Here is a 24,845-nt window from a genome sequence, read left to right as displayed (position 1 = left end):
TGTTTTTTGAGGGCAGAAATGCCATTGGGCAGGATCAACATAGTATGGGGAGCCCACATAAGGGGTCTGAGGAGAAGACTGACCATGGCACCCCAAGCTTGGTGTTGGGGTACCTACCTAGTAGGTATCTGCACCCTGGTTGCCCAGTAAGACCTTGCTTGTTTGGCTTGCAGCCAGGCAAGGTTCAACAATGGATGACCCCAATAGAATGGATTTGGGGCAGTCCAAACACGGCAGACCCATTCCACCGACATGGGGTTTGTGGAATGCTAAAGTGATCTTGGCCCCAGTGCCATGCCAACCCTTGCCTGCTGCTGTCAATAAGGATTTAGCCTGATTTTATCTCATCACCATTGTACAGTCTGTTTATTGGCTGCTCTCATGAGTCAAATAATGCACCTTTCTGGGTAATCTAATGTTGGCTTTTGCACCTATTGCATAATTTTAGACTTATTTTTGTAGTATTGCAGAGAATCATTAAATTGTTAATGTGAATCAGTGCACATTTCTTACTATTACTCTTTCCCTTCCTGTGGCATCATTCCCAAGTGTCTTTGTTTTTCTTCTATTTCATTTTCTTATTCCATATCTCTTTCGACTTGTAGGCCTTCTCTTTTTTATGTCTAATATTTTAGCATAAATTTAGTGTCACATTATAATTCCTCACTCCTTTTGTTGTCTCTCTCCCCCCCCCCCAACCCCAATTCTTTTACTGTCTTATTTTCTTTTACAGCATGACTGTTGCTCTTCCCCTTCTCTCTTCCAACCCATATTTTGGTTGTTTGCAGTATCTCTGTACACTTCTCTTCTGCAAAATGCCACTCTTCATTCTCTGCCACTAATGTACCACGGCTTCTAAAATCCATTGTATTGTCATTTCAGACAGATAAGTACTAAACAAAACATTACCAGGGTGAAGGAATCACTTACCATGATTGACAACAAATCGCAACTTCTGTATCGTTGCCAGATTGCCGCTGACTCTGTATATTCCATCAACATCCAGACCTGAAAAAGGAAAACATATTTCATATTGGCTTGTGCGAGTATTATACTTAAGATGTCTGTCAAGAAAATATAAATGTCCTAAACTATAGAGAAAATTTTACTTCAGTGAACAATTTGATAAACATTCTGTTGATGAAACAGAGTCACACAATGTTCTTGTTCTGTTTTATTTGCCTTTCAAGGTGAAAAGTCCCCCCCCCCTTCTAAATCAGTATTTGCCTGAAGGTGAGTGGATTACTGATATACACGTAGCTCCCATTTCTATGAAAACTTCCACATTCAAATAAACAGAAGGGAAGCTCCTTCTATTAGGGTTGCCATATTTCAAACAGTGAAAATCCGGACAGTAAAGCTGTTGAGCTTTATGGACAAAAGAACTTTTTAAAAAAGCCGTTTTGGAGTTATTTTCATGTAAAAACGGTTGCCATACATCCGGAATACAGCAGTTGGAAACAGTGTCCAGGCAGGAATCACTGAAATGTCCAGGAAAATTCCATAATCCCATGTTGGAAGTCTAACTTTTGGCAGATTTCCATAAAAAATAGCTCAAAAATGTTTTGTTTTGGGTTTTTTTTTTTTTTTGCAAAAAAAGCACTCAACAACTTTGGGCAAAATGAGTAAACCCCCCAATCATGTGTGGAATTTCATCTCCACTGAATGATGGAGTTAGAGAAGCTCTTTGTACAGATTCCAGCACAGTTGCAGCTCTGTGCTGGGATTTTGCTGTACAACTTATGGCAAACTTTAAGGGCTATACAGAAATAATACTTCTGTATCTCTTAGGTACATTAAGAAATCAGGAGCAGGCAAATGATCATGTGATCCTTCCCTACAATCTCTTCCCAGAGGAAACTTCCTCAGTTGAACTATGATCAGTCAGGGGATACACCAGTAAGCACTGACTTTAACTATGTTGAATGCTAACCAGGTTCTAAATCAAAACTCATCAGCCAGCTTTTCACTTGGTTCCAATCCTTGTTAAACAGGGAACTTCTTTAACTTTAACCTCGGTAAAGCTCAACGCTGTGCCAATGCATTCTTTAATTTCACTTAAATTATAAAGTGGCAATTTGCTTTGGGGAGGGAAGAGATTTCATTTACAGTACATACATGGCCCAAAACTAAACTCCTCAGATTATTGACTGCAGAGTGGTCTAACTAATTTGACTGGATCTATTCTAGACAATGTGGTTAAATGAATGCATCTGGAAACATTCAGTATGGCTAAGGGTTAATGAAAGTCTAAAATTAGCAGCTCTCCATAAACCTTTGGTACTGTTAATAAATTGAATATGAGAAACTATACTAATCTGAAGGATAGTGTATCTTGAAGAGCAATCTTGAAGACATGAGTGAAAGTACAGCCAATTAGCATTTTATTTGGACACTCCACAATATGGCAGACTGAGGAAAATGTTGAGAGTACCATACACCAATTACAGTGCACACATGCCATAGACTTTCTTCTTTAAATACTTTGAAAGTCAAGCCAAACCAAACCAATATAAATTGGTGGATTTGGACATCCTTTTTATGACCACATTATCCCAGCTGGATTAGAAACTACTTATTTTGGAAATACATTTAGGCCAAGTGCGTGTGTGTATGTGTGTGTGCATTAAAAAAAAAAGATGTTCTGCCTTTAACACTATTCTGTTCTGAGCTTCTGAACAGTTTTCAAAGAAAACAACTTCAACTTCTAAAAGCACCTTTATCAAGAACAAAAACATCCTCATTCTACTGTCAGTATTTCTTCATGGTAGGTTTCAAATGCTTGTCGGGGTAGTGGAGAGAGCGGGAGAGAGAGATAAAACAAATGTATTTTCAAAGGTTTTTAACATTTTATTTGGGGATAGCATTAACTTTTAGTGGCAAAGAACATTCTGGAATAACGCATATTCACTGCAATAAAATCTGACTCCTACTTTAGTATATGCTGACCGTCTTATGTTTCAAAATGGTGTTTATCATTGAGACAGATCATTGGCTTCCCCCAAGAGAATATCAATATTTCTCCCTCCCTGTTCTGTTTTAAGGAGCTTAGAATAGGATGGACACAAAACCAGGAATCGTAATACAAACGGTGTTCAGAAACTCAGTCAAGGAAAATGCAGCTGTTGTAGCTCATTCCCACCATAAATCTTATAAGCTTTCTGGCTTATATCAAGGATAGGAATTAATTTTCTTCTCTTTTCAGAATGTGTGTGTGTAAAGCAATTTCTTTTAAAAATGTTGTTGGGTTTGGGTCACAGTTTTCACACCTTATAGATTTAAACATTTCCACTTTAATCGAGACACTTCTGCTGAAACACTTCTACATGCCTCATGTGGAACCCATGCCTGCTGCAGTGGATTATGGGTTATATTGCAGGAAGTGTAATATAAATTAACAAGTGTTATGATGAAGAAAGAACATAACATTCTACTAAGCCCATTGGGCCTCCTCCCGCTGTGCACATGACATCACATGTGTACAATGGCGCGCACACCCCCCCCCCCCCGTTGGGCAGAATCCACTGTGTGTGCCAGCAGGGAACACATTGGTGAAGCAACGTCCCATAGGATTCAACCTTCCTGCTCTCTGCAGTGCAGTTGAGAAGGGGGGGGGAGCAGATGAAGCACCTCCTTCCCATACCTCCTCCTGACCACATAGGGTTTTAGAAGCTCTAATTAAACAGCAGTGTCACCCCATGATTGATTCAGGACTGGATCTGGGTCAGGTGTTCCCCAGGTCTGGTCAGGGCCCTGGATCAAGTGGGGGGACTCAGCAGTTTTTACTTTCTGAAAATTCCTGAGCATTGCCATGTACTTTCAGCTAGTAAGAATATAGAGTTGTTACAGACCCTATTCCTTTTAAATAAGGCTGTCCCTAATCTTGTAGCTTGAATAGCTATATTTTGATCCTCAGTGTACAGATAAGTCACATAATTTTCTTTGATCCTCTCCACACTGCTTGATGTCTGAATGTTTGCTTAGCTATCAGTGAACAAGGAATAAGGACGACCATCCAGAAAGTAGAATTTAAACAGTACACTGCTCATCAGCATGCAGACTTACACTTAAAATATACAAATCAACTTTGCCTAGGTCTTAATTTAACTTCTGCTATGTACCACTGTTTCCGCAAAGTGAGTTTTCAGTTGAATCAAAAAGAACATTAGCAATAGTGGTGTCAGCAAGACTTCTATTGAAGGTTTATTGTGACAAACTACAAAACATACACTTTGAAGCTTTTTAAAAAAATGTTAGATTGTGCCATGAAAATGCCATCATTCTTGAGGCGTTTTCACTATAAATGAGCAGTTGCCCCTGATAAATATATGTGCTATGTTTTATAGTTAGGGGAGTTTGTTTCTTGGGTTTTTATTTCTCTTCTCTACCCCCGCTCCCCAATTTTTGTAGCCAAACAAAATGACCTCATTGTTTCCCACTCTATTTTCTTTTAAACATTAGCTGGGATGATTGAGATTCAGGAATGTGGGAAAATGGATTCCCAAGCCATGTCTATCCCTTCTAATTCTGAGCTGTAATTTTTGGCTTGGCTTGAATCACAGTCATCACATTTCAGTATGAATCTCACTGTAAAGTGATCTTTCTCAAACATTTCTTTCACTCATCTTGGGATCAGAAACAAAGCAATCCTACTCTTTCAACAAAACCTTTAAAATTTTCTTTCTTTTTTTTTAGCAAAAGGAGACAAAAAAAGCAACCCGAATTTCCTTTAGGATATGTAGAGGTGTGTGCATGTTTTTAAAAAGGAAACATCCACAGTTTGATTACAAATCTTGTCATCTATATGTTACAGCGAATTTATCTGCTTTGTCTGAGGTCCACATAGCAGAAAAAATGGATGATTCAAATGAACACACTGCTGAAGACAAGTTCTATGGTGTGACAAAAAAGACAAGATTCTTTAAAAAAAAATCTACTGTTATTAATGGAAAATATTTATACCTAATTTATTTCCATTTTCTTTTTAAATTACCAAGTGTTATGATGAAGGAAGGACATAACATTCTACTGAGCCTAAACAAAAAGTATAAATGATAGCAATTTGATAGAGCAGGAATGGCAATTTGAATTTAAGACAATTTTTTGTTTTTCTTTTACTTTATAGTGTATATTAACATAACAAGGATCCAGGCTTAATCCCTTTTGAGATAATGCTTTAATGGCAAAATTATGTCCTCAAGACACTAACAAATCATTGAACACTTTGGTACGAAGCTAGTATGTCCTTGCATGGCCAAGTCCACCGTAATCTAACAAAAAACAAGTATGCGTCTATGGTTCCACTTTAGGATGTATAAAGACAGGAGTGCAGATTCTTCAACATTATAGAATTGGTCAATGTGCTCCATGTACATCAGCCCACTGAGCTATTTTGCAAACAGTCAAAAAGACATGAGAAACACAACCACTGTGATGCCTACGAACACAACCAGTCGACAATACCAACCATGCCCATGAAAATAGGAACACCCTTGCTTATTTTTAACACACCAAGGACCTGCAGCCCGCTTCCGTTATTACCACTGGCATGGAGAGCTTTTCAACCACCAAACTGCTCTTAGAAGCACAGCTAAGGAGGTACAAGCCCATAGCTTTGGGGCAAGACAGTGTATGCAGCCAGTCTTCACATGCACAAAGCCAGCAGTTGCGGATTTCCTGGGCTGCCTGCTTGGGTTGGCAGGCTTTCAAGCCACCCGTCCATTTGAATTCTGGTTGGGCTGAGTAGGTGGGGCTGGTGAGCAGACCAGAGAGGAGCAGGCTTCACTCCAGTCCGCCCCCAGCTTATAAAGGCTAGCTTCACCCACCCCTAGGGGCTGTAGTTGGCCAAATAACATCCCTCTCTTCCCACCTGATTCAGTAATGCTATGGGTTTTGTATGTTAACCTTTTCCTTCCTAGGGCACTGCATTTATTGGCTTTGCTGTGGTTCTATAATGGTTGCTGTTTTCGAAGCTGGGAAGGAATTTGCCTGCAAACAGATTGGCCCCGCTTGCAGGTTTTGCCTTCCCATGGCAATAGTCACAGCTTTGGCAGTCAAGGCAATGGGTGGAACCCTTTTAGTCTAACATTATGTGGGGGGTAAAGTGGTGCACCACCCACATCTTTGAACAGTGCAGTAACTGGACCCCATTAGAGGAGTCTAGTCAGAAGTCTGTCCAAAAGCCAAGGCATGTGGCAGAGGGGTCATAGTAGCTTGGGAAGGCCATCCATGTAGACCTGTGTCTCATGGAGGACCTATTAATCCTAGGCTTGACCCTGTCATGTGTCAGCCCTCCACTAGGGGGCAGAGAGGGATGATATACACCCAATGTCTAAGCCAAATCAAACCTACATCTGGAATCAAAGCTGTGGCCATTTTTTTAAATCTCAGAATGTTGCCCTGTCCAGTTTGTTTATCTTCATATCTCAGGCCTTGCTCCCTGGGGAGGAGTCACTGTGAGTGGGTGCATGTGGGGGTTTTTTTACTTTTAGTTTTGGTTTTCAGCAAATCTTGCAACAAACAATACAGTTTTGTAAAAACCAGTGCAATGAACTCTTTGCTGTTTTCTGTCACGCAATGTCTAATTGTACTCTTGCAAAGCTTAGCTTGGACTCAGCTCTAGCAAGAAGTGTGGCTTTAATCTCATATCTTAGTTCTTGCAGAAAGTTTTCCTCTTTGTTGACAATATGATTATTTAGAAATCCTCAGTGAAGAAAGTAATACTGCTCAGTTGCTAAGCCAAAAGATAGCAACAAACTGAAGCAGTGGGCAAGATTCAGAGCGACTGGGATACCAATCAATTTTAACAGTGGCAATCTAATTTCCAAAGAGGTAATGTTGACAGGTCTACAGTGAGGTCACTGAGTGTGTTGTAGTAACATCTGGCCTTCCACTGAAAAACCAACTGTTAGCCATTGTAGATCCTAGGAGGGAGGAAATGATTAACCTCTACAGAGGCCTTTCTGAATGATACTCAAGAGTCTCTAGAGTGTATTATAATAATCCATTGCTGAAGTTACAACAGCATGGGTAAAAATAGTTAAATCATTGAGGGTTTTTTAAAAAAATCTAAATTTCTGACCACACACAGATTGAAACCAGGCATACCTCAGACAGGAGTGAGATATAACCACTAGCTGGGGATTTGTTGTGTGCCAGCTGAGAGGAGCTAAATACCTTTGACAGTGAAAAGGACATGTTAAGGTTCCTTCAGTTCCAGTTGTGCCTGTTTCCCTATGAAAATCACACAGCTCAGCAGTAAAGCACAGCTGACTGATATTTATTGCAAAAAGCAGGAGAATAAATCTCTCCTCTTACTTCTTCTGTCACAGATTAATGCCCTGAAAGAGTTAAGCAACATTTAAAAATGCCAGATTATATCTCTCATGGAGGAATATTTTCCATGTATGTGTCTCTGTAATCCATTTACCTCTTTACAGATCCTCAAGCCCACCAGAGTGTTGCCGAGGTCCACATGATACCCCTGAGTGCTGCGTTTTGTACTTGGATCTTTGATTTAACTGGAAGAAGTTTGAAAACACATGTAGCTTGACAACTCCCTGCTGGCTACACAACTGAAGGAGAGTGCAAACCATTCTAGTAAAAGCCAGCTGTAACATATTCTCATTTGTATGGCTTAAGAGCTGCATCTTCCAGACAGTAGTACACAAAGAGGGCATTTTCCGTGAACGCCAGAATTCTCCATGAGAACCTCCCTAGTTCTCTTAGAATGGCAACGATGCCCACCTGAGAGGTGCCAGAACTGAGTTCCTGTGAGTCCCCCCTGAAAAAAAGCCCTGGAAGAAGTGAAGTGTCAGTTTTATGGAGTCCCAATAACGTGGTTTGCACATCATGCTAAGCCAGGCTATAGCTTAGTGGAACTTCAGATAGCATACCTTTAAGGTTAATGTGTGTGTTCAAAGGCATACATACAAAAGGATACTCAAATAGGAAGCTGAAGCCAGTCTATGGGTGTTTTAGGATAATTTTCATATAAATGGAAATTTGAAAGAGGTGATTAAAGTACAATACATGTAAATCAGCAGTGATTTTACACATAAGCCCCTCCTTCCCAAAACTTATTTGAAAACCCTGTGAGTTAAATAGAACAGGGCACAGTCTTTGAAACTGCTCTAGCTATTGGATGAAGGAGTTGTAGGTTTTTGTTCCTATTGCAATGAGCTTCCTGAAAACATTGGCTGCTTGGTATCATGATGTGATAATGTGCAATAGTTACACTGCTAATGCAAAGGACCTAATAAAAGATGATGTGATCTGCTATTAGGAATGACTGGATGTGAAGAGGGAGGACTTTTGAGGCAGTGATTCTGAGATAAATGTTTCATCCACCATGTCTCAACATCCACAGAAATACACTTAGTTGGCACCAAGGAAAAAAATTGTTAGTGGCTACACCCAAATGCTGGAACTCCTTGATGTGGGAGACCCACCTCACCATGTCTGTAGGAGGGTCAAACTTATTTTGGAGATTTTAGGTCATGAATGACCGGCTTTTTAGGTGGTATTAATTGCTATGACTAAATGATTGTTTTATTGTGTTAGTATTTTAAAAATCTATTTCTCCTGCTGTTTTGAAATTTTATGGCTGCTTTGATATATTTATTGTTGTCAGACTTTTAGAAATTGTTAAAATACTGTCTAAACATGTGTTGTTATCTGCCTTTGGCTTGCTGAGGTATAAATGGTTTAAATGAATATGTTATATGAATGGCAGGGGATGAGTGCTTTGCCTTTGTTAATGAGGTTATGTGAATAGTTCGTGTGACTACGTTGTGAACAGTAAGGAGTACAGACAAAAAAAAAGTAGCTGTTGATGAATATTTGTGGGTATCCACTTCTGTATCTGAAACACACTTGATAATCCAGTGTTAAAGCAAAAAAACGGATCACATACCAATTGAGAAATATATAGACATACGTGTAAGGTTTTGAAAGAACATTTCAGCTGCCAAATTATGTGCCGAAGCATAGCTCGAAGCAATAACAAAAGTTAGAGAACCCTGAAATAATTTGTGCTGGGAGAATTTTTGTTCTAGTGGCTTCTCTGGGCAGCTCTTTAGGAAACACGTTTCTTTCAACTTTGAGTCATTTCAGAGCAAGCTTATTTTCCACTGAGGTCAATGGGACTAAGATGTCTATGTACAAGCCAACATTCACAAACACATACTGTTCAGTTTCAAAGTTTTTGCCTCTTAAGTATATAGAAGTCTTAGATTCCGATTTGCTACTCTTTCCTCAATTGCATTGACAATTATCCAAGTTAATGTAAAGGCTTCTGCAGTGCAAAAATGACACATAAGCTTCCTCTTACTATACCATGCAAGTCTCCTCAGAGGTGCCACTGCAGCCCCAATGCTAGTAGAATGTATAATGAAGGTCTATTATGTTATAGAACATCTTATCAGTTTAAAGAAACCCCCTTCAAACAACATCAACAGAAGTAATAAGAGACACAAATTGTATCTTTCTCTTCTGCGTCATTTTGGTGTGATTTTATTTCACCAGTGAAAGAAACAGAATATCTGTATAACAAAGAGTAGGCAAAGCTACATACAGATTTCTCATTCTAGCATCAAATGAGGCTTGTGGATGAATCCTGGAGTGCTTGGTTATATGTGACCCAATGATGTGGCTGTGGTCATACATATTTCATCAGACTATTTCTAGACTGCAGATGTGGTTGCCACTAAAGGCTATATGCACATGGAAGTGGGTGAATGAGTCTGGTGGGGATTTATAATGGGTAAGTAGATGTGGATGATACCATGGACCTCTGTTCTTGCCATCCATAGAGTACACAACCCTAGAAATATTTATTGTATACTCCAGAAATTGCCTTGAAACTTAACTCATGAGTAGGGGTAGACCAATCTATCAATTTCCGTTTCACATTTTTCCATTTTTAAATTCAGTTCCCCACATTAGATACTTGCAATTTTCCTTATTAAATTATAGTCATCTCTGTATGCAGTTTTGACTAATATACTGTACATGATTTTGCAAGAAAGTTCTCCATACAAAATGCATTTCTTGGTGTTATATTCACTGCATTTATATGCATTTTAATACACATTCCCCCCCCACCTGCATTTTTGTACTGGTTGGAGAACTGCACCACAAAATTCAGTACAAATTTGCAGGGCAAGTTGAGTTCACTTTGCATATTGGTTCAATGAATGTGGATTAGGCCGTTTATCATCAAAATGAATTTCTTGCCCAACCCTACCTGTGAGACCCAGCACTTTGCTGCTACAGGGATAAAGTTAAAATGAACAAATGAAACCCATCCATGGAAGACAGATTTTGGTAGGTGGAGAACCTGCTACACTGTCCTCCTTTATAGCTGCTCTCCTTAAATAACGGGCTTGCCATAAGAGCATCAAGTCCAGATGTCAACATTACACAACAGCAATATTATTACGCACAGATCCCACTAACCAAACAATGCATACTCAGTAAACTGTTTGGAAGATGCACAACAGGTCGACAATTTCCATTGATTCCTATGGGATAATTTCTAATGCATTCCTGACCATGGTATTTGGGCCCAAAACGATGGGGGCGGGGAGAGAACCTTCTGAAACCTTGCAGAAGGCAACAGGCAAAAAATGCTCTTATTTGTCTGATCTCTCCCCCTCACCATGCCTTCTGGTGAAACAGCTGTCATGGACCAGCAAAACCCAAAAAGTAAGGCTTGTTTAAGGCTGTTTGTTTACAATACCACACACAAACTTTTTTTTTTTTTTGTATAACAAATGTTTGGACAGTGGGACCTGTGTGTACTTACTGAATTTATATCCCAACCTTCCTTCCAAAGGAGCCCAGGGTGGCAAACACATCCATAATTAAAACACAAAACTAAAGCAGTTAAAATATTCTATAAAAAAATCACAATTAAAAGCAATTTCAACGTAAACCATTATTTCATCCAGTACTCTCATGGCTGCCAGCCACCCAATGCCTGGAGAAACAGGAATGCTTTGCAATTTGCATTGAAAGTTAATAATGAAGGAAGCTGACACACCCCACTAGGGAGGGCATTCCGCAAACGGAAAACAACCACTGAAAAAGCCATGGGACCACAGCGCTACTGTTAATCCTGGGAGAAAGGATTTTATTGGTGCCAATGGAAGATTCCCTGCTGAGATAAACAACAGCTTGTGGGGAGCAATTTTGGGAGGGACTGGTGCTCAGGGGGAGGGGTTAACCCACAGATCATGGCCCCCCAATCTTGTTCAGGGCTCCCTGCTGCTATTATTGCTAAAAGAAGAAAACAATAGATGTGTTAAATTGAATCTCATCTTTAACGTCACATCTGTTTGAGGCAGAATTAAATGAATTTTGTGAGCAATCTTGAACAATTATCACAACATGGCACAAGGCCTATATCATTTTTACCTGTAGCAACTTAGGTTCCATGTTATGCTGCTGGTTAACACAAAGTATTTTTTTAACTCTGCTGTTGGCTCTCTCTCACTGGAGGGTGTGCAAAGCCCAGCGTTTTTAATCTAGATGCCCAGCTGATTCTTTTGTTAATTACCTACACATGGGTCAGTTCTATTTTCCACTCCCAGAGTTGGGTTAGATTCTGCTCATGAACCATAAGCTAGTAACTTCAGAGGCCTGCTTAATTTTTAGTCAGAGTATTAACCAGTAAATGGTTTTAGCCTTAGTTTTTCAAGGAAACATTTATACATAAGTAGATGTATGCTGTGAGATTCACAATGTATTGTAAGAAAAAAAGGGGGCACACATTGTGAATGTTTGTAACTGGTATTGCAAACAATATTTGTCTCTTTTTGAATATTGCGTATTTAATCTAAATGGTTACCAACAGGCTTATTTTAAATGTGAAAGAAAGAAAGACTGACCAGTGGAGTTAAACGCCTCCCTTCTGCAATGCCAGCAAAGCACTGGAGTGTTCCCAGGTATGAACTTAGTCCTGTCACAGCAAATGTTACTGTGCTGAACAGGCAGTAACCACTTGTTTTTACTGGCAAGGCTTAGCATATTAATGCTTTCTTTTACTAGCATGGGATACATTTCTCTGGAACGAATTAGTCAATGAGGCAGGTATCAGGTAACTATGACAAAGATGGCAACTGCCTCAACGGCTTTTCCTGTAGTCCTCTTATTATTATTTTCTTAACATAGCTTACATTCTACTCTTCATAAATTTCAAATTATACCTCCATAATATGTTGTTTTCCTCTTTCCTTTTCTGTTTCCCCTCTAATTTGTACATTACGCCCTTTTTGACGTTTCCTCCTGATGCTTCTTGATTTTTTTAAAAAAAACTGACGCAGAGTGTGGCTTTTTCACAGACACAGAGGCCCCAGAGAAAATATCCCTCTGAGCCAATTGTAACTTGGACCTTGCACAAAACTATTAGCTGGCTTTTGCTCTGAGAAAGGTGGCTATAGCGGGATTAAATGAGTCAGAAGACAGAACTCCTAGAGAAATCACTGCCAAGACATTTGCACTGCATTCATTTGCTCCTAATTTCTACTCAGAAGTTGCAAAGATCTTTTTATATCACAAACTTCCAAGTCAAAATTGCTTGGAATGTGCTTAGCCAATTCTCATTTGTATTCATCAGAGCAATAAAGTCAATGGCTGATAAGAAATATATTTCTCTCCCCCTCCCAATGTTCCTTGAAAAAGTGAGCTATCTACTGAATAGTTGAAGGTCTTTCTAAAATAGCATGCATTTTCTATCATTTTTGTTTTGCACCTCTTCCTTTTACACACATATAAAAACAAGGAGCAGAAATCTTCTTGGAACAAGACAGAATCATAAAAGACTTCAAGGATCTCATCAAAAGTTAAACAGTACAAAATGCACATTTTTCACGAAGTATTAGCTTTTAGTGCATGCCTGGATCCAAGTATAATAGATTATCCCAAAGTGGGAAAGAATGTATGCTACAAAATTAGCAGAACTAAGAGCTCAGATCATCTCACAGAGCAACATGATCTCTAGACTTTCAGGGCACTGTTCTAGAAGGTAACTGGAAACACTATATAAAGTTGAAGGCATGGGAAAAGAACCAAATGTTAGTGAAAGTGTTGCTAAAAAGCAATAGTAAAAGATAAGAAGTTAGCAAATTAACTTGTAAAAAGCCCCATATCTGTATATATTTCAAATTTATGGATAAAGTCATGTGTTTAGAATGAAAAGGGTTGTGTGGAGGAGAAAATGTTCCAAAAATAAGCAGAGAGTGGTAGCTCACACAATGCACCATGCCCTTCTTGAGAACAATCTCTTAGAGACACAGTAAACTATTCAGACACTGGAAATTAAGGGGTGCAATCAGGGATGGTACTGCTGGAACAGAAGTGATGGGGATGGCACCACTAGCACTGGGATTCTAAGCTGAAGATTTCAGCCTTTCGGTCATTATTTTATTCCCCTTCAATAACACCTGGTTGCTAGATTATTATTTTTTCTAGGTGAGCAATCCTGAACATGGACTCTCGTATTTGTCTTCTAGTCCATATATTTAAATTAATTGAAAACATAGGTGCCTACCATTCTGTAAACAATATTACTTTATTGTAAAATATTTCACTTTACAGTTGGATTGCTTTTTGGGCTGTGGCACCACACTGCCACAAACAGGCTCTGGAAATAGTGCAATAAAACAAACAAAAATTGAGACATTGTGACACCTGTTGTAATATGGATGCCTAACACTACTGACGCTTGGAAAGCAAGTAGCGGCTACCATTTTAAGTGACATTAACAGTTTCTGTTGTCTAGTAACTGATATCGTAAAAAAAAGTATGAAAAGCTAGCCAGTGACAGCAGTTCCACACATTAGTGTAATCAAATGATATCTACAGTCATCACAAGATAGCGTGTCAAGCCACTGTGAAAGAGACAGAGAACTTATAGGTTAAAGTACCTGGAAGACAGGAAGTCTGAGGAGTCTTTTATAGGATCAGAGCAAAAAAAATAAAAATACTTGCCCTTAGGGCAGCACTAAATTTATAAGAGGCATTGAATTATGTGGAAAGCAGTGTAAAATATGATTTACTGAAAAATCTTCAGACAGCTAGAAAATTTGTCTTTTTTTTTTTTTTTTTTTTGCAATATCTTCCTTTCTTCCACTCTTTCATGATTTAAAGGTGACATTACTACACTAGCTTTAGTTTCCAGTTTATGGAAAGGACACTTTTGTAAATTAGACACCTAGTCCTCTCAGGGACATATTAAAGGACTGTGACATAATTTATCCTGCTGATGTAAGACTCCTAGTCTATATAGAAAAATGCAGCCTCACCTCCACCAACCTTACACCTGAAATCTATCACAGTACTGCATGGTCATTTTGTTCCTCATACTATTTCTGACATTTCTCCATAAAGCCATTTCTCTCCTAGATCAAGTGATATGTTACAGAATTCACTGGGGAATTTCAAAAAGATCCCTAGGTACAAATCAGGGACAGAGTTCTTTGGTGGAAAGGTTTCACATCACAACAATATAACATAATATGGATGGACAGCATAATTTGTCTGGAGTCCTCTACAGCATAATCAGATTAAGGCTCCAATCATACATAACTCAATTTACCTTGGAGTAAGCCCCACTGTATTCAGAAGTACTGACTCGAGTAGACATTCTTAGGATTGGACAGTTCAACTGTTAATCCAGTCATGTTGAAACTTCATTAATATGTTCTTTTTCATCTTCTCATATGACCACTTTGTTTAAGAATTATCTATAAATATCTGCTGGGGGAAAGGGCCATATCTTTTCCTTTGGATATTTATAGTGGAGGTATGCTGCATTTTAAAAACCTGATGGCTTGGGCCTCCGACATTTGCTTCTGCAAAAGCAATTTCTCCCACTTCCACCATCAGATACCCATTTTCCCCAGAGCCCTTGGAAAATCTGCTCTAGAGAGCCGACAGGGCCTCTGGGATTGGGGGAAGAGTGCAGGATGAAGTGATAGTTGGCAAAAGTAATCTCTCCCTTTATATCAACAGGATCCTCTGCTCAAACAAAAACTTTCCATGGACGTAAGACGACCTTCTGGTTGCAGAATGCCAAGTTTGGATCCATGTCAATTTATTTTTTTACGATGCATTTTATAATCAGATAAATGTTTGTACCTTGTACTTTCAGAGACAGTTTGTGTTAAAAGTAAAAAGAGAATGTTGAAAATGATTAAATAACTGCTAATTAAAATTTGTAATGCCAAAGAATAGTGATGAGGGTTTCTTGGAAATGGTGAGTCTCACCATTAGCAGGTCTTCCTGTTGACACACACTATTGACAGCATCGCTGCCCATGAGACAGATCTTTTGACACCACTGCTTCATACGATGGAAGTGCAGCATTTGAGAATATAATACAAGTCTTTTAGCATCAGGCTTTCAGAATTGTGGTGATGTTATGCTAGACGTTCTGAGACTGAGACTCAGGATGAAGACAGACACTGACTTTTGAAAGAGGTGAAAGTGGTTTGAAAGTGGCTTCACTTTCCCTGCTGCATACACATATTTCTTTGTACCATTGTCACAGCTGGTCAGACAGATTCTGCAAGTTTATGAAACAATACTGCAAAACCTATTTACCAGGAGTGACTGTACATATCACAAGCAGCAACACCTTTTTCAAACCACCTTCAATTCTCTTAGACACTATCGTCTGTTCCCAGCCTAAAAGACACAAAAGTTAAGCACTTCAAATCGCCTATAACATATTTTTTTTGGGGGGGGGGGTGGGATGGAAGAAGAAACTGAGATTTAATTTTTCTCATGTTTAAAGGTGATACAAAAGAATACTTATATAAGCTCTCATCTTCTGCTCCGTATGACGTGATTAGTTCAGAGCACAGTAGATAACATATTAGACTACCGCCACAGGAGATAACAAAAGGAAATACTTAAGGTACCATAATAATCTTAGCCCCCTTTTTTCCAGGTCACTGTAATCTACCCAAAGATAACTAATTGCACAAAGTAAACATTCCTCTCCAACCACAAAAGGAACCCATTACACAAACATATAATTCACAGTCATTTTTAGTGGGCTGTAAACAGTTTGGAATGAGCATAAAATGGGACAAAAATCAAAGTGAGCATTTTGAAATGAAAAAGGGTTTGCTACAAAAGGTCAGTCCCTCTGCTTGGCAAACTATGCAGAAAAGCCTGGGAAAATGTTGAACACACAAGCAGTAAGGGGATTTTAAAGCCAACAGCCTCCTTGTTTCTTTAAACAGACATCGGAACCTATAACTGGATGCTGTCAAACAAATGACAGCAAAAAAATAGAACAGCTGCTAAGAAGGAAAGTTGAGAGATAAAAGTTTTTAAAGCTAGGGACCTTCTCTGAAGTGGACTAAAGGTCTTTCTTAAATCTTTATACAGCGTTACAGATCTCAGGGTGACTTTCTGGCACGGAGTCAAATATGCAATTTTGTATATAATTCCTGCCATAGCATCTTGTGCTTGAGAAAGGAAATCAGCAGTGTAGCAATGTCCAATGATTAATAAATCTTTCATGCCTGCAAACATAGACAGCAAAGATTTGGGAATAGAAGACAACATGGAATGTCATTAGCTTTCATTAGAGGGATCCCAAGTTAAATGAAATGGTATCATTCCTTTGCACCAGTCTAAACCAGATCAACAAAAATAATTTGTATGGGACCACAAAGACTGTGCAGAGCAATAAGTATGTTTATTTAGAAGAAAGTCCTACTGAGTTGAAATTATAGAATTGTAGCCTTCTGCTACTAAAGCATTCAGTGTGATAATCTGCCACATTAGGCAGCACTTTATTTCCAAAATATGACATGTCTGGAGGCAAGCATCCGCATAAGCAAAGTCTACATGGAATCTCCATGTTCAGAGGCAATGGATACGTCGTTGGAAATCAACACCAAGAGAGAGCTGCTGCCTTTGAGCCCTGCTTGTGGGACTGCAGAGGCACCTGATTGGTCACTGCATAATTATATGGGCCCTACATGGCTCACAGCTGAATTCAATTAACAGTGAATGAACATGGAAAAAATATAAATATAAATATTTGAATTTACCAGTTCACACTCTGAGCCACTACACTACACCAACTTTATTGACCTATAGCGACAAGGCTGCATTGCAATACTATGAAGCATGTGCAGAATTACTTTTCTGCACTCTTTTTAGTAGCCCATGAATATTTGACTTCCATGGGATCATAAACCATGCCAATACAGCATTCCTGATCCCATGGAAGCCTATATACATCACAATCTATGTGCATAGACTTCCCATTTGCAGATGTCTGTGCTCTATGTATGGACATGTAAGGTGGTGCCAGGGAAACCATGTGATGTTGTTGGGAAAGCCATCAGGTACTCATGCCCTCTTGTGCTCATGGCACCCCTTCTGTGTGATGAATTCATAGAGGGGCCTAAATACTTAAAATTACAAGTAATCCAGGTCGTGAGGGATAACTGGAAGACCATTGCAGCAGATTACTGAAATGAAACCCTGAGAATGCAGATATGTTTATTGACCAGACTGGTTTGAAATTACTGACTAATAAATTTTAAGTCCTTTACTTAATTTTGTTTTATTATGCCCCATATGACATTTGGCTTATATTACACAAATAGAAATATGTTGCCATCTCAATAGTATGCAGCTACAGCGGACAGACAATTCATTATCATCCTTTGCTCTTGACGTAACACTTTCCCTGTATAAGTTATAGCTGCATCCGGAACACAGAGCATGTCATACTAGATTGGACACTGGTTTAGCCGAATAAACTTGCAAAAGCCAGACCCACAAACACGTTCAGCCAAATTATTGGAATTTAAACTGATTCAATGCCATTGAATGTTATGCCTGAGTCGTTCTGTTGCTTGCTCACATGATAGCATTTGATATATAAACAATGCCCCACCCCCCGATCACTGAGTGTTACAAGAACCTCCACAAAGCGATAGCCGAATTACCCCATTCAACTGTTAAATGGAAAGAAATGCACAAACAAAAACTGGCATGACTGCCTTGAAATACGTTTAAATTATTTGGCCCTCCTCATTCTAAGGTTAGATTTCTAAGGGAGGCTCTTCATAAAAATAATGCTTCAGCTTAAATTAAATGTGTTGAAGTTTCTGAGTACAGTTATAGTGTGTAGATGGGGCAGAGATGTGTACAGATTCTGCGTGGAGCATTTAGGCCTTCTCACTAAGACTATGGAAGTAAACATACAGTTTTCATTAAATGTGCCTTTTCCATAATTGGTACATAACTATTTCCCATGACTCTGCAGTTGAATAACTTGGCTGAAGGCAGATCTGGCCATTAGGAGGAGGGCTTCAAATCTGTTGAGTCCCAGCCATGCAGGGAGACTTGGCACCTCCACATGCTGCTTCCTAATACCAACCCGAGTCTAAAATGTCATCAGAAGCTTTCATAAACATTGGATTTAGCTTCACATAAATTACTGCCGTCCTGTGCTAGTTTATGCCAGAATTTAGGGAAAACAACGCATTGAGTAAACAGAATGGAAATGAATGCAAAGGAATCATAATCCAAGTCCATGCTGATAGAAAATTGTATATGAACTCCAAAGTCATAAATACAGTGATAAAATGTGGTGGTTGTTTTCTAAATCACATGCCACTGAGATTGGTTAATATTTACATCTCTACTAGCTTAAGCCATATGTTGGTTACAGGTTACAGTTAGTAAAAGCAAGGAAGCACAGAAATCAAAGCATGATCATGCACTTCTGCAGAACATCTGCTGGGCAGGTTTAGCGAAAATATGCTTTCCTATGCCTTCTTCTACCACCAGAATTATAATCATACCAAGGATGGGAGGTTGGGTGGGAATCTGATCACTTTGCATTTTAACATGAACTTTCTTAATTCATACTTCCTGAGCCAATAAGCAAACCAAAGCACAGTTATCCTTTGAATTTCACACTTTTCTGGATTTTGTAATGCATTTCTCCAACTAAAAAGTGCACACAAAAGGGCACGTATTAGTGAAAGTAACATACAAAAATGGCATTACACGTTGAAGAAGAAGAAGAGTTTGGATTTGATATCCCGCCTTTCACTCCCTTTAAGGAGTTTCAAAGCGGCTAACATTCTCCTTTCCCTTCCTCCCCCACAACAAACACTGTGTGAGGTGAGTGGGGCTGAGAGACTTCAAAGAAGTGTGACTGGCCCAAGGTCACCCAGCAGCTGCATGTGGAGGAGCGGAGACGCGAACCCGGTTCCCCAGATTACAAGACTACCGCTCATAACCACTACACCACACTGGCTCCAACGAAAAAGTCATTTTTAAAATGACTTTTAAAAAGTGTACATTAGGGGAAATTGCAAAAAATGCACATATTGCGAGAAAGGCAAATGAAAATGTATAATGAAATGGTGTGTGCACTTTTTAAAGAAAATTATGTAAGATTTGGGGGAACTGAACTTAAGGTTGAGAAAGCTTGCAATAACCTTGAAAGGCAGCCTACCATTTTCTCCATATTTTCTTTGTACAATGTAAAGATTAGAGATGAAGCCATAGCTCAATGGTAATGTATATACTTTGCATAAAAAGCTTCCAGGTTCCATTACCAGCATCTCGGAATATCTCAGTTAGCAGGGTTACATAAAACTACTGCCAGTCATTGTAGACAATTCTGGGCAAGATGGACAAATAGCTCATTGTAAGGTCTCCATATGCATGAAGGACAAAGGTAATTACATGTCTTTAAATAAAATACTATTGACAAATAACTTTGTTCCCATCCAACCACTTTTCTCACACAGAACTGCAAGTACCTCTAAATAGATTGTTTTAATAGTTTAATCCACAAAGCAGTTATTCTGAAATATGTGGAATTTAATTTGCCTAACATGACATCACATGCCCTCCAAACCTAAGGCAGTATTCCAGCAGCTAATTCTTTATGAGTATAAGCAACAAGTCGTTAATGAGTGACGTGAAAGTGACGTGGAAGTGGGGCACTAGTATCTTAAGAACTCCAAAATAGGTGACAGTATTTTTTAATATTTGGCACAGTATGAAACAAAGACATAAGCCTATTCTGAAAATTGTGAAAGCGCATGTGATTTCCTACATTTAAATAATTGGCAGCCACATTTTCTTTCCATATTCTGCTTCTCTTTAGCTATTCACACCTACAAGGGACACTAAGACAAAGATGGGGGACCTGTATTCCTTCAAATGTTCCTGAACTACATCTTTCATCATCTTCGATCATGCTGGCTGAGGTCAATAGGAACTCAAGTCCAACAACCTGTGGAAGACCATAGTGTCCTCATCCCTAGTTTAAGCATTCCAACCAACTACTACCAAAGCCTCTTTTTTCAGTGGTTAGATATGCAGAAATCAATAGGTGAAGCTGTTAATGGCATGAGGTTAAACAATCACTTGCTAATTGCCATGGATCAAAATGCTCATAAAAGGACAACTCCAGCACCCAGTTCATAAACATCAAATCTTAAAGAAATCTTTCTTCAAATACATAGCCTCCAAAAGCTACACTACTGATAATTCTTTTGATATCCTGGTAATGTTAATTTCCCTAGAGTTGTATCCAACAAAATTATCCTATTCATGCAAGGACTTCCACTTGTACAACAGGCCCACCATACACCCCTTCCAATCTGCTCTGGAGGCTTGAGGGAGCCCCCAGAATAGAAGGCATGGGAGGAGAATAGGGCAAGAAGTTCCACTGCACGAGTGCAAGTCTTAAGCTTCACTGATATAGCCTCTAATACTTTTCTTTCGTACATGTAAAAGATGGATTTCCAGGTTAAATGGTACACCAATTACTGCATCTGTCATAAACATGCCAGATACTTATTAGATTTAAGGAGTATTTTACTTTGAGATTAAGCTTATGGATGCGGGTGTGATTCTATTGATTTCAGAGTCTCAATACAGACTGTATGTCCTTATTTCAAAAACACACGGGTACATGTGATTATCCTGAAAATGTTAAACATTTACAGATGATGCAAACAAATCCTTGCAGTTCTCTACAATTTAATTTTTTAAAGGGGAAAAAAACCCCATCTGCCGTTGAAAATCACTTGGAAAGGGAAGGCTGAAGAATATATGGTTGCAGAAGGAAGGAGGAAAGAAAGGAACGAAAGTTTCATTGTAGCAGGTAAATAATATGGGTTTGAGCTGTGCCAGTAATCAAGAACAAATATACCCAAATTACAATAGGCCTACTATAGTGACTTACAGCAACAGATAGTTTTGTGGCACCTTGAAAACTAGCAAATTAATTACGGCATAAGATTTTGTGGACTGCAGTTCACTTCATCAGAAAGTTAAAAAGTTTTTAAGGTACCACAGTTCTGTTTTTATAGCAACAGTGGACTAACATGGCTACTTCTGTGGAAATTATTACTAGTAGCATATATTTTGTAGGACTGGAGCAATGCTGGGGACCCCTCAGGGAAAAAAAGATGCCATTGCATCTCTGCTGTGAGAAAGACATGGAAACTAAATGATAGAAAGAAAGATGGAATGTTATGCAGCTACAGTTGTACCAAAGCATAATTTTTAACTCTTATGCATCCCTAATGAGCAAGCTGGAGATATTAAATTAGAGTCTAAGTTGTAAATACAGCTTATGGAATGGGGGAAAGAAGGTTGATTGTCAAACTACCCACCTCGATCTTCAACAGCTTTGATACACGTCTTTACAAACTTAGGGACTGTTGCGCCATCAAGTTCACACACTTTGTGCAAAGGGGAACCAAAAACTTGATCTAGTAAAGACAAAGACAAAGATTAAAATAGTAGCATAGGCCGTAACACAAAATAAGCTCTCCTGATGTAAGTAAAGAGGTTGTTAACAGAAAAGTGGTAAAGTTTATTTTGCCATTTAAGTAGTCTTTATGAAAATTTAGCTCAACAGAAATCAGACAAGGGAACAGCATACTATCATTTCCATCATTTTACTTGTCCTGGATCATGGCATCTTTGTTTTTGCTCAATATAGGGAATGCATAAGGACCTAATCCAATGCATCTTAGTTGTATGAAAATAACACTGAAATCAATGGCACACCCCATTAGGTTGGTGTACTGTAGCAGAGCCATAGAACCGCCGCCCTCCTGATGCTACCCTCACTATAGCTTTTGTTGCTGGCACTGGCATGGCCAGGGCTGCATGGATGCTAGGGTGGAAGTGCCAGATTGTGATTGCGGCCCCAATGTCATCAATGCCCCAGCACCACCCAGGAACCTCTCGAAACCGTTGGTGGGTTTTGTCCCACTAGACTAGCCACTACGGAATGTTACATATTACCTCTAAGATGAGAGATAGAATGCCTCTAGATACCAGCATTTTCAGTGATGACTGCCTGTGGAATGTTCTCCCCAGGCAAAGATGTCCCTGTTCACCAAAGCATTTGGCTCATTGTCAGTTATGGGACTCAGCTATACAGGTGCATTTTAAACACACTTAAAATGTTATATTTGCATTATACAAATGTGACACTTAGATGGCGATGGTGAGCTTATGGCAAATTCAATATATTTTTCAAAACATTTTTTTTAAAAACATTTTCACAGCATTTTTGTAAGTGTCTCAATTCCATCATGGAATTGAGTATTCCAAACCAGTATTGGTTATCATCTTTTAGTATGATGGGGGAGGATTTGTCTTTATGTTATTGCAGGGCAGGATGAGTAGAAAAATGACAAATAAGCAAATAAATAAACCAGGTATTGTAAAATCCCCTAAGCGTTGTGTACTGACTTATGGAAGAGCATATGTGAAGTTTTGTGCAGTCTTTTGGTCAGCATATCACATTGTTACATAGCTTACATAGATGTGTGTTAAAATAATACTCTAAAGCAGGGATGGTGAGCTTGCAGCCCCAATCTGGCCTGCTAACCTATATCTGACTACTTGCCAGTTCCCTGACAAGTGTTGCCCATTTTATTGTTTCAGTGGTGGCTTCAGCTGCTTCTGAGTACTGCAGAAACAAGAAGGAGCGCACCAAAGTGTTCCATGTTTCACAATTGCTCGTAAAACACTGGAACAGATAGAAGCACCCCTTCCTGCTTCCAGAACTCTCTAACCAGCTCACAATGGTTCCCTTGCTCTGCGCTACATCACCACAGTTGCAATGGTGGCGGCTTTCTACTTGTCACCACAGAAGTGCTGTGGAAACTGCTGCAATTACCCAGCATCACTGCAGGCTATGACTGAGGTGGCAGTAGGGGTGTTTGTGCCGTTATGTACAGAGACTGCTTATGAGTGGCATGTGTGTATGTAGGCTGCATGTGTGGAACGTTTGTGTGCTTTAAGTGTGGTCTGGTGATGAATATGTTGTCTTTGTGCAGGAGTGTCTGTGCATGCGCAGTTCTAAAGACCAGAAGTATGAAAGGTCATCAGTGTCAGTATGAAATTTCAACCAATTCCCATTTTGACCAATGAACAAAAAACATTGTCTTTGGTGTGAATGTGCTCACAATGCTGCTCGTTATTTCTGTGTGAATATCCAATATGTCCGAAAATAATGTGCAGAATGCAAAAACACAGGGGAGCCAACCTAGAGCCAACCTTATACAGTGGTACCTCTGGTTACGAACTTAATTCGTTCCAGAGGTCCGTTCTTAAGCTGAAACCGTTCTTATCCTGAGGTGCACTTTCGCTAAAGGAGCCTCCCACTGTGCGTGCACCAGAGGCACGTGATTTCCATTTGCATCCTGGAGCAAAGTTCACAACCAGGAGCAGCTACTTCCGGGTTAGCAGAGCTTGTAACCTGAAGCATTTGTAACCAGAAGTGTTCGTAAACAGAGGTGCTATTGTACACGTTTACTCAGAAGTAGCTCCCACTGTGTTCTGTGGGGCTTACTCCAAGCAAAGTCGACATAAGACTGATGCCAAAGTTATGACTAAGTTTCTTGGGAACCATGGGAATGAGTTGATCACATCTAGCATAAGTTTCATGGTCAGCACTTAGAATCATAGAACTGTAGAGTTGGAAGGGACCTGAGGGTCCTCGTCCTCCAACCCCTGCAATGCAAATTTCAACTAAAGCTTCCATGGCAATCTTTGCTTTAAAATCTCCAATGAAAGAGAATCCACCATCTTCTGAGGGAGTCTGTTCCACTGTCAAACAGCTGTTAACATCAGTACAACTTCATGTTGTGCAAGTACATACTGCAGTGTTCTACACAGCAGCAGTGAGGAAGCAGACAGAAGGTGGGGATGGGTAGTAAGACCACCTTATCACAGAGAGAAAGGCTCCACAAGATTCCAGAGCGCACAGATCTACTGCTACAATCTTCTTAATGGTATCAAAGTATTCAGGGAAATAATTTAACCACTGCAATTTATCATGTTAGGAGTCGGTTTTACATCATTTACAGTTAGCCTGCCTCTGGAAAACCTTCCCCACCTCCTTGTATTTCCTCCAAGGTTTACAAAGCAGACCTCCCACAAATTGGAAAGTGCTTAATTCTGATTTTAAGGGAAAATCGCATTTTTTTATAAGAATAAGTTGTCCCTGGCCCTTGACAACACATGTAAATGGCACGGTTTTACAGAACGAAATTGTATTTAATGCAGCTTTTTTGCGCTTCATGACCGTAAACCTCTTGCTGGCTGAGGGCATTCATCATGGAGCATGTCAGCATAACCAGGTTAGTGCTCTCAGATTACAAATTAGCTCCATCCTCCTTCATCTCTGCTATATATTTTTGACAAATTATGAAAAGAGTGCTCCGTAATGGGAACTTTGTCAGCAGAATCCAAATGAATCAAACCTATGAGGGAAACCATTCAATAGAAGCAGTTTAAAATGTTTAAACAATGTG

The 24,845-nt window shown here is 39.3% G+C and overlaps 1 protein-coding gene across 12 annotated transcripts in view; it reads right to left on the bottom strand.

Moving 5' to 3' along the window:
* ARHGAP15 (Rho GTPase activating protein 15) overlaps nucleotides 1–24,845 on the bottom strand; it is a 384,487-nt gene that overhangs the window by 126,218 nt on the left and 233,424 nt on the right. For all 12 annotated transcript variants that reach the window (XM_081872770.1, XM_081872775.1, XM_081872771.1 and 9 more), the window contains 2 exons: nucleotides 21,684–21,782; nucleotides 931–1,008 (listed from right to left, as the gene is read on the bottom strand). In XM_081872770.1, coding sequence (XP_081728896.1) covers nucleotides 931–1,008; nucleotides 21,684–21,782 — 177 coding nt within the window. The remainder of the gene's footprint in view (nucleotides 1–930; nucleotides 1,009–21,683; nucleotides 21,783–24,845) is intronic.

This window comes from Podarcis erhardii (assembly GCF_964252035.2).
Source record: "Podarcis erhardii genome assembly, chromosome: 1".
Taxonomy (NCBI): Eukaryota; Metazoa; Chordata; class Lepidosauria; order Squamata; family Lacertidae; genus Podarcis; species Podarcis erhardii.
This window is presented reverse-complemented; position numbering and strand designations above follow the sequence as displayed.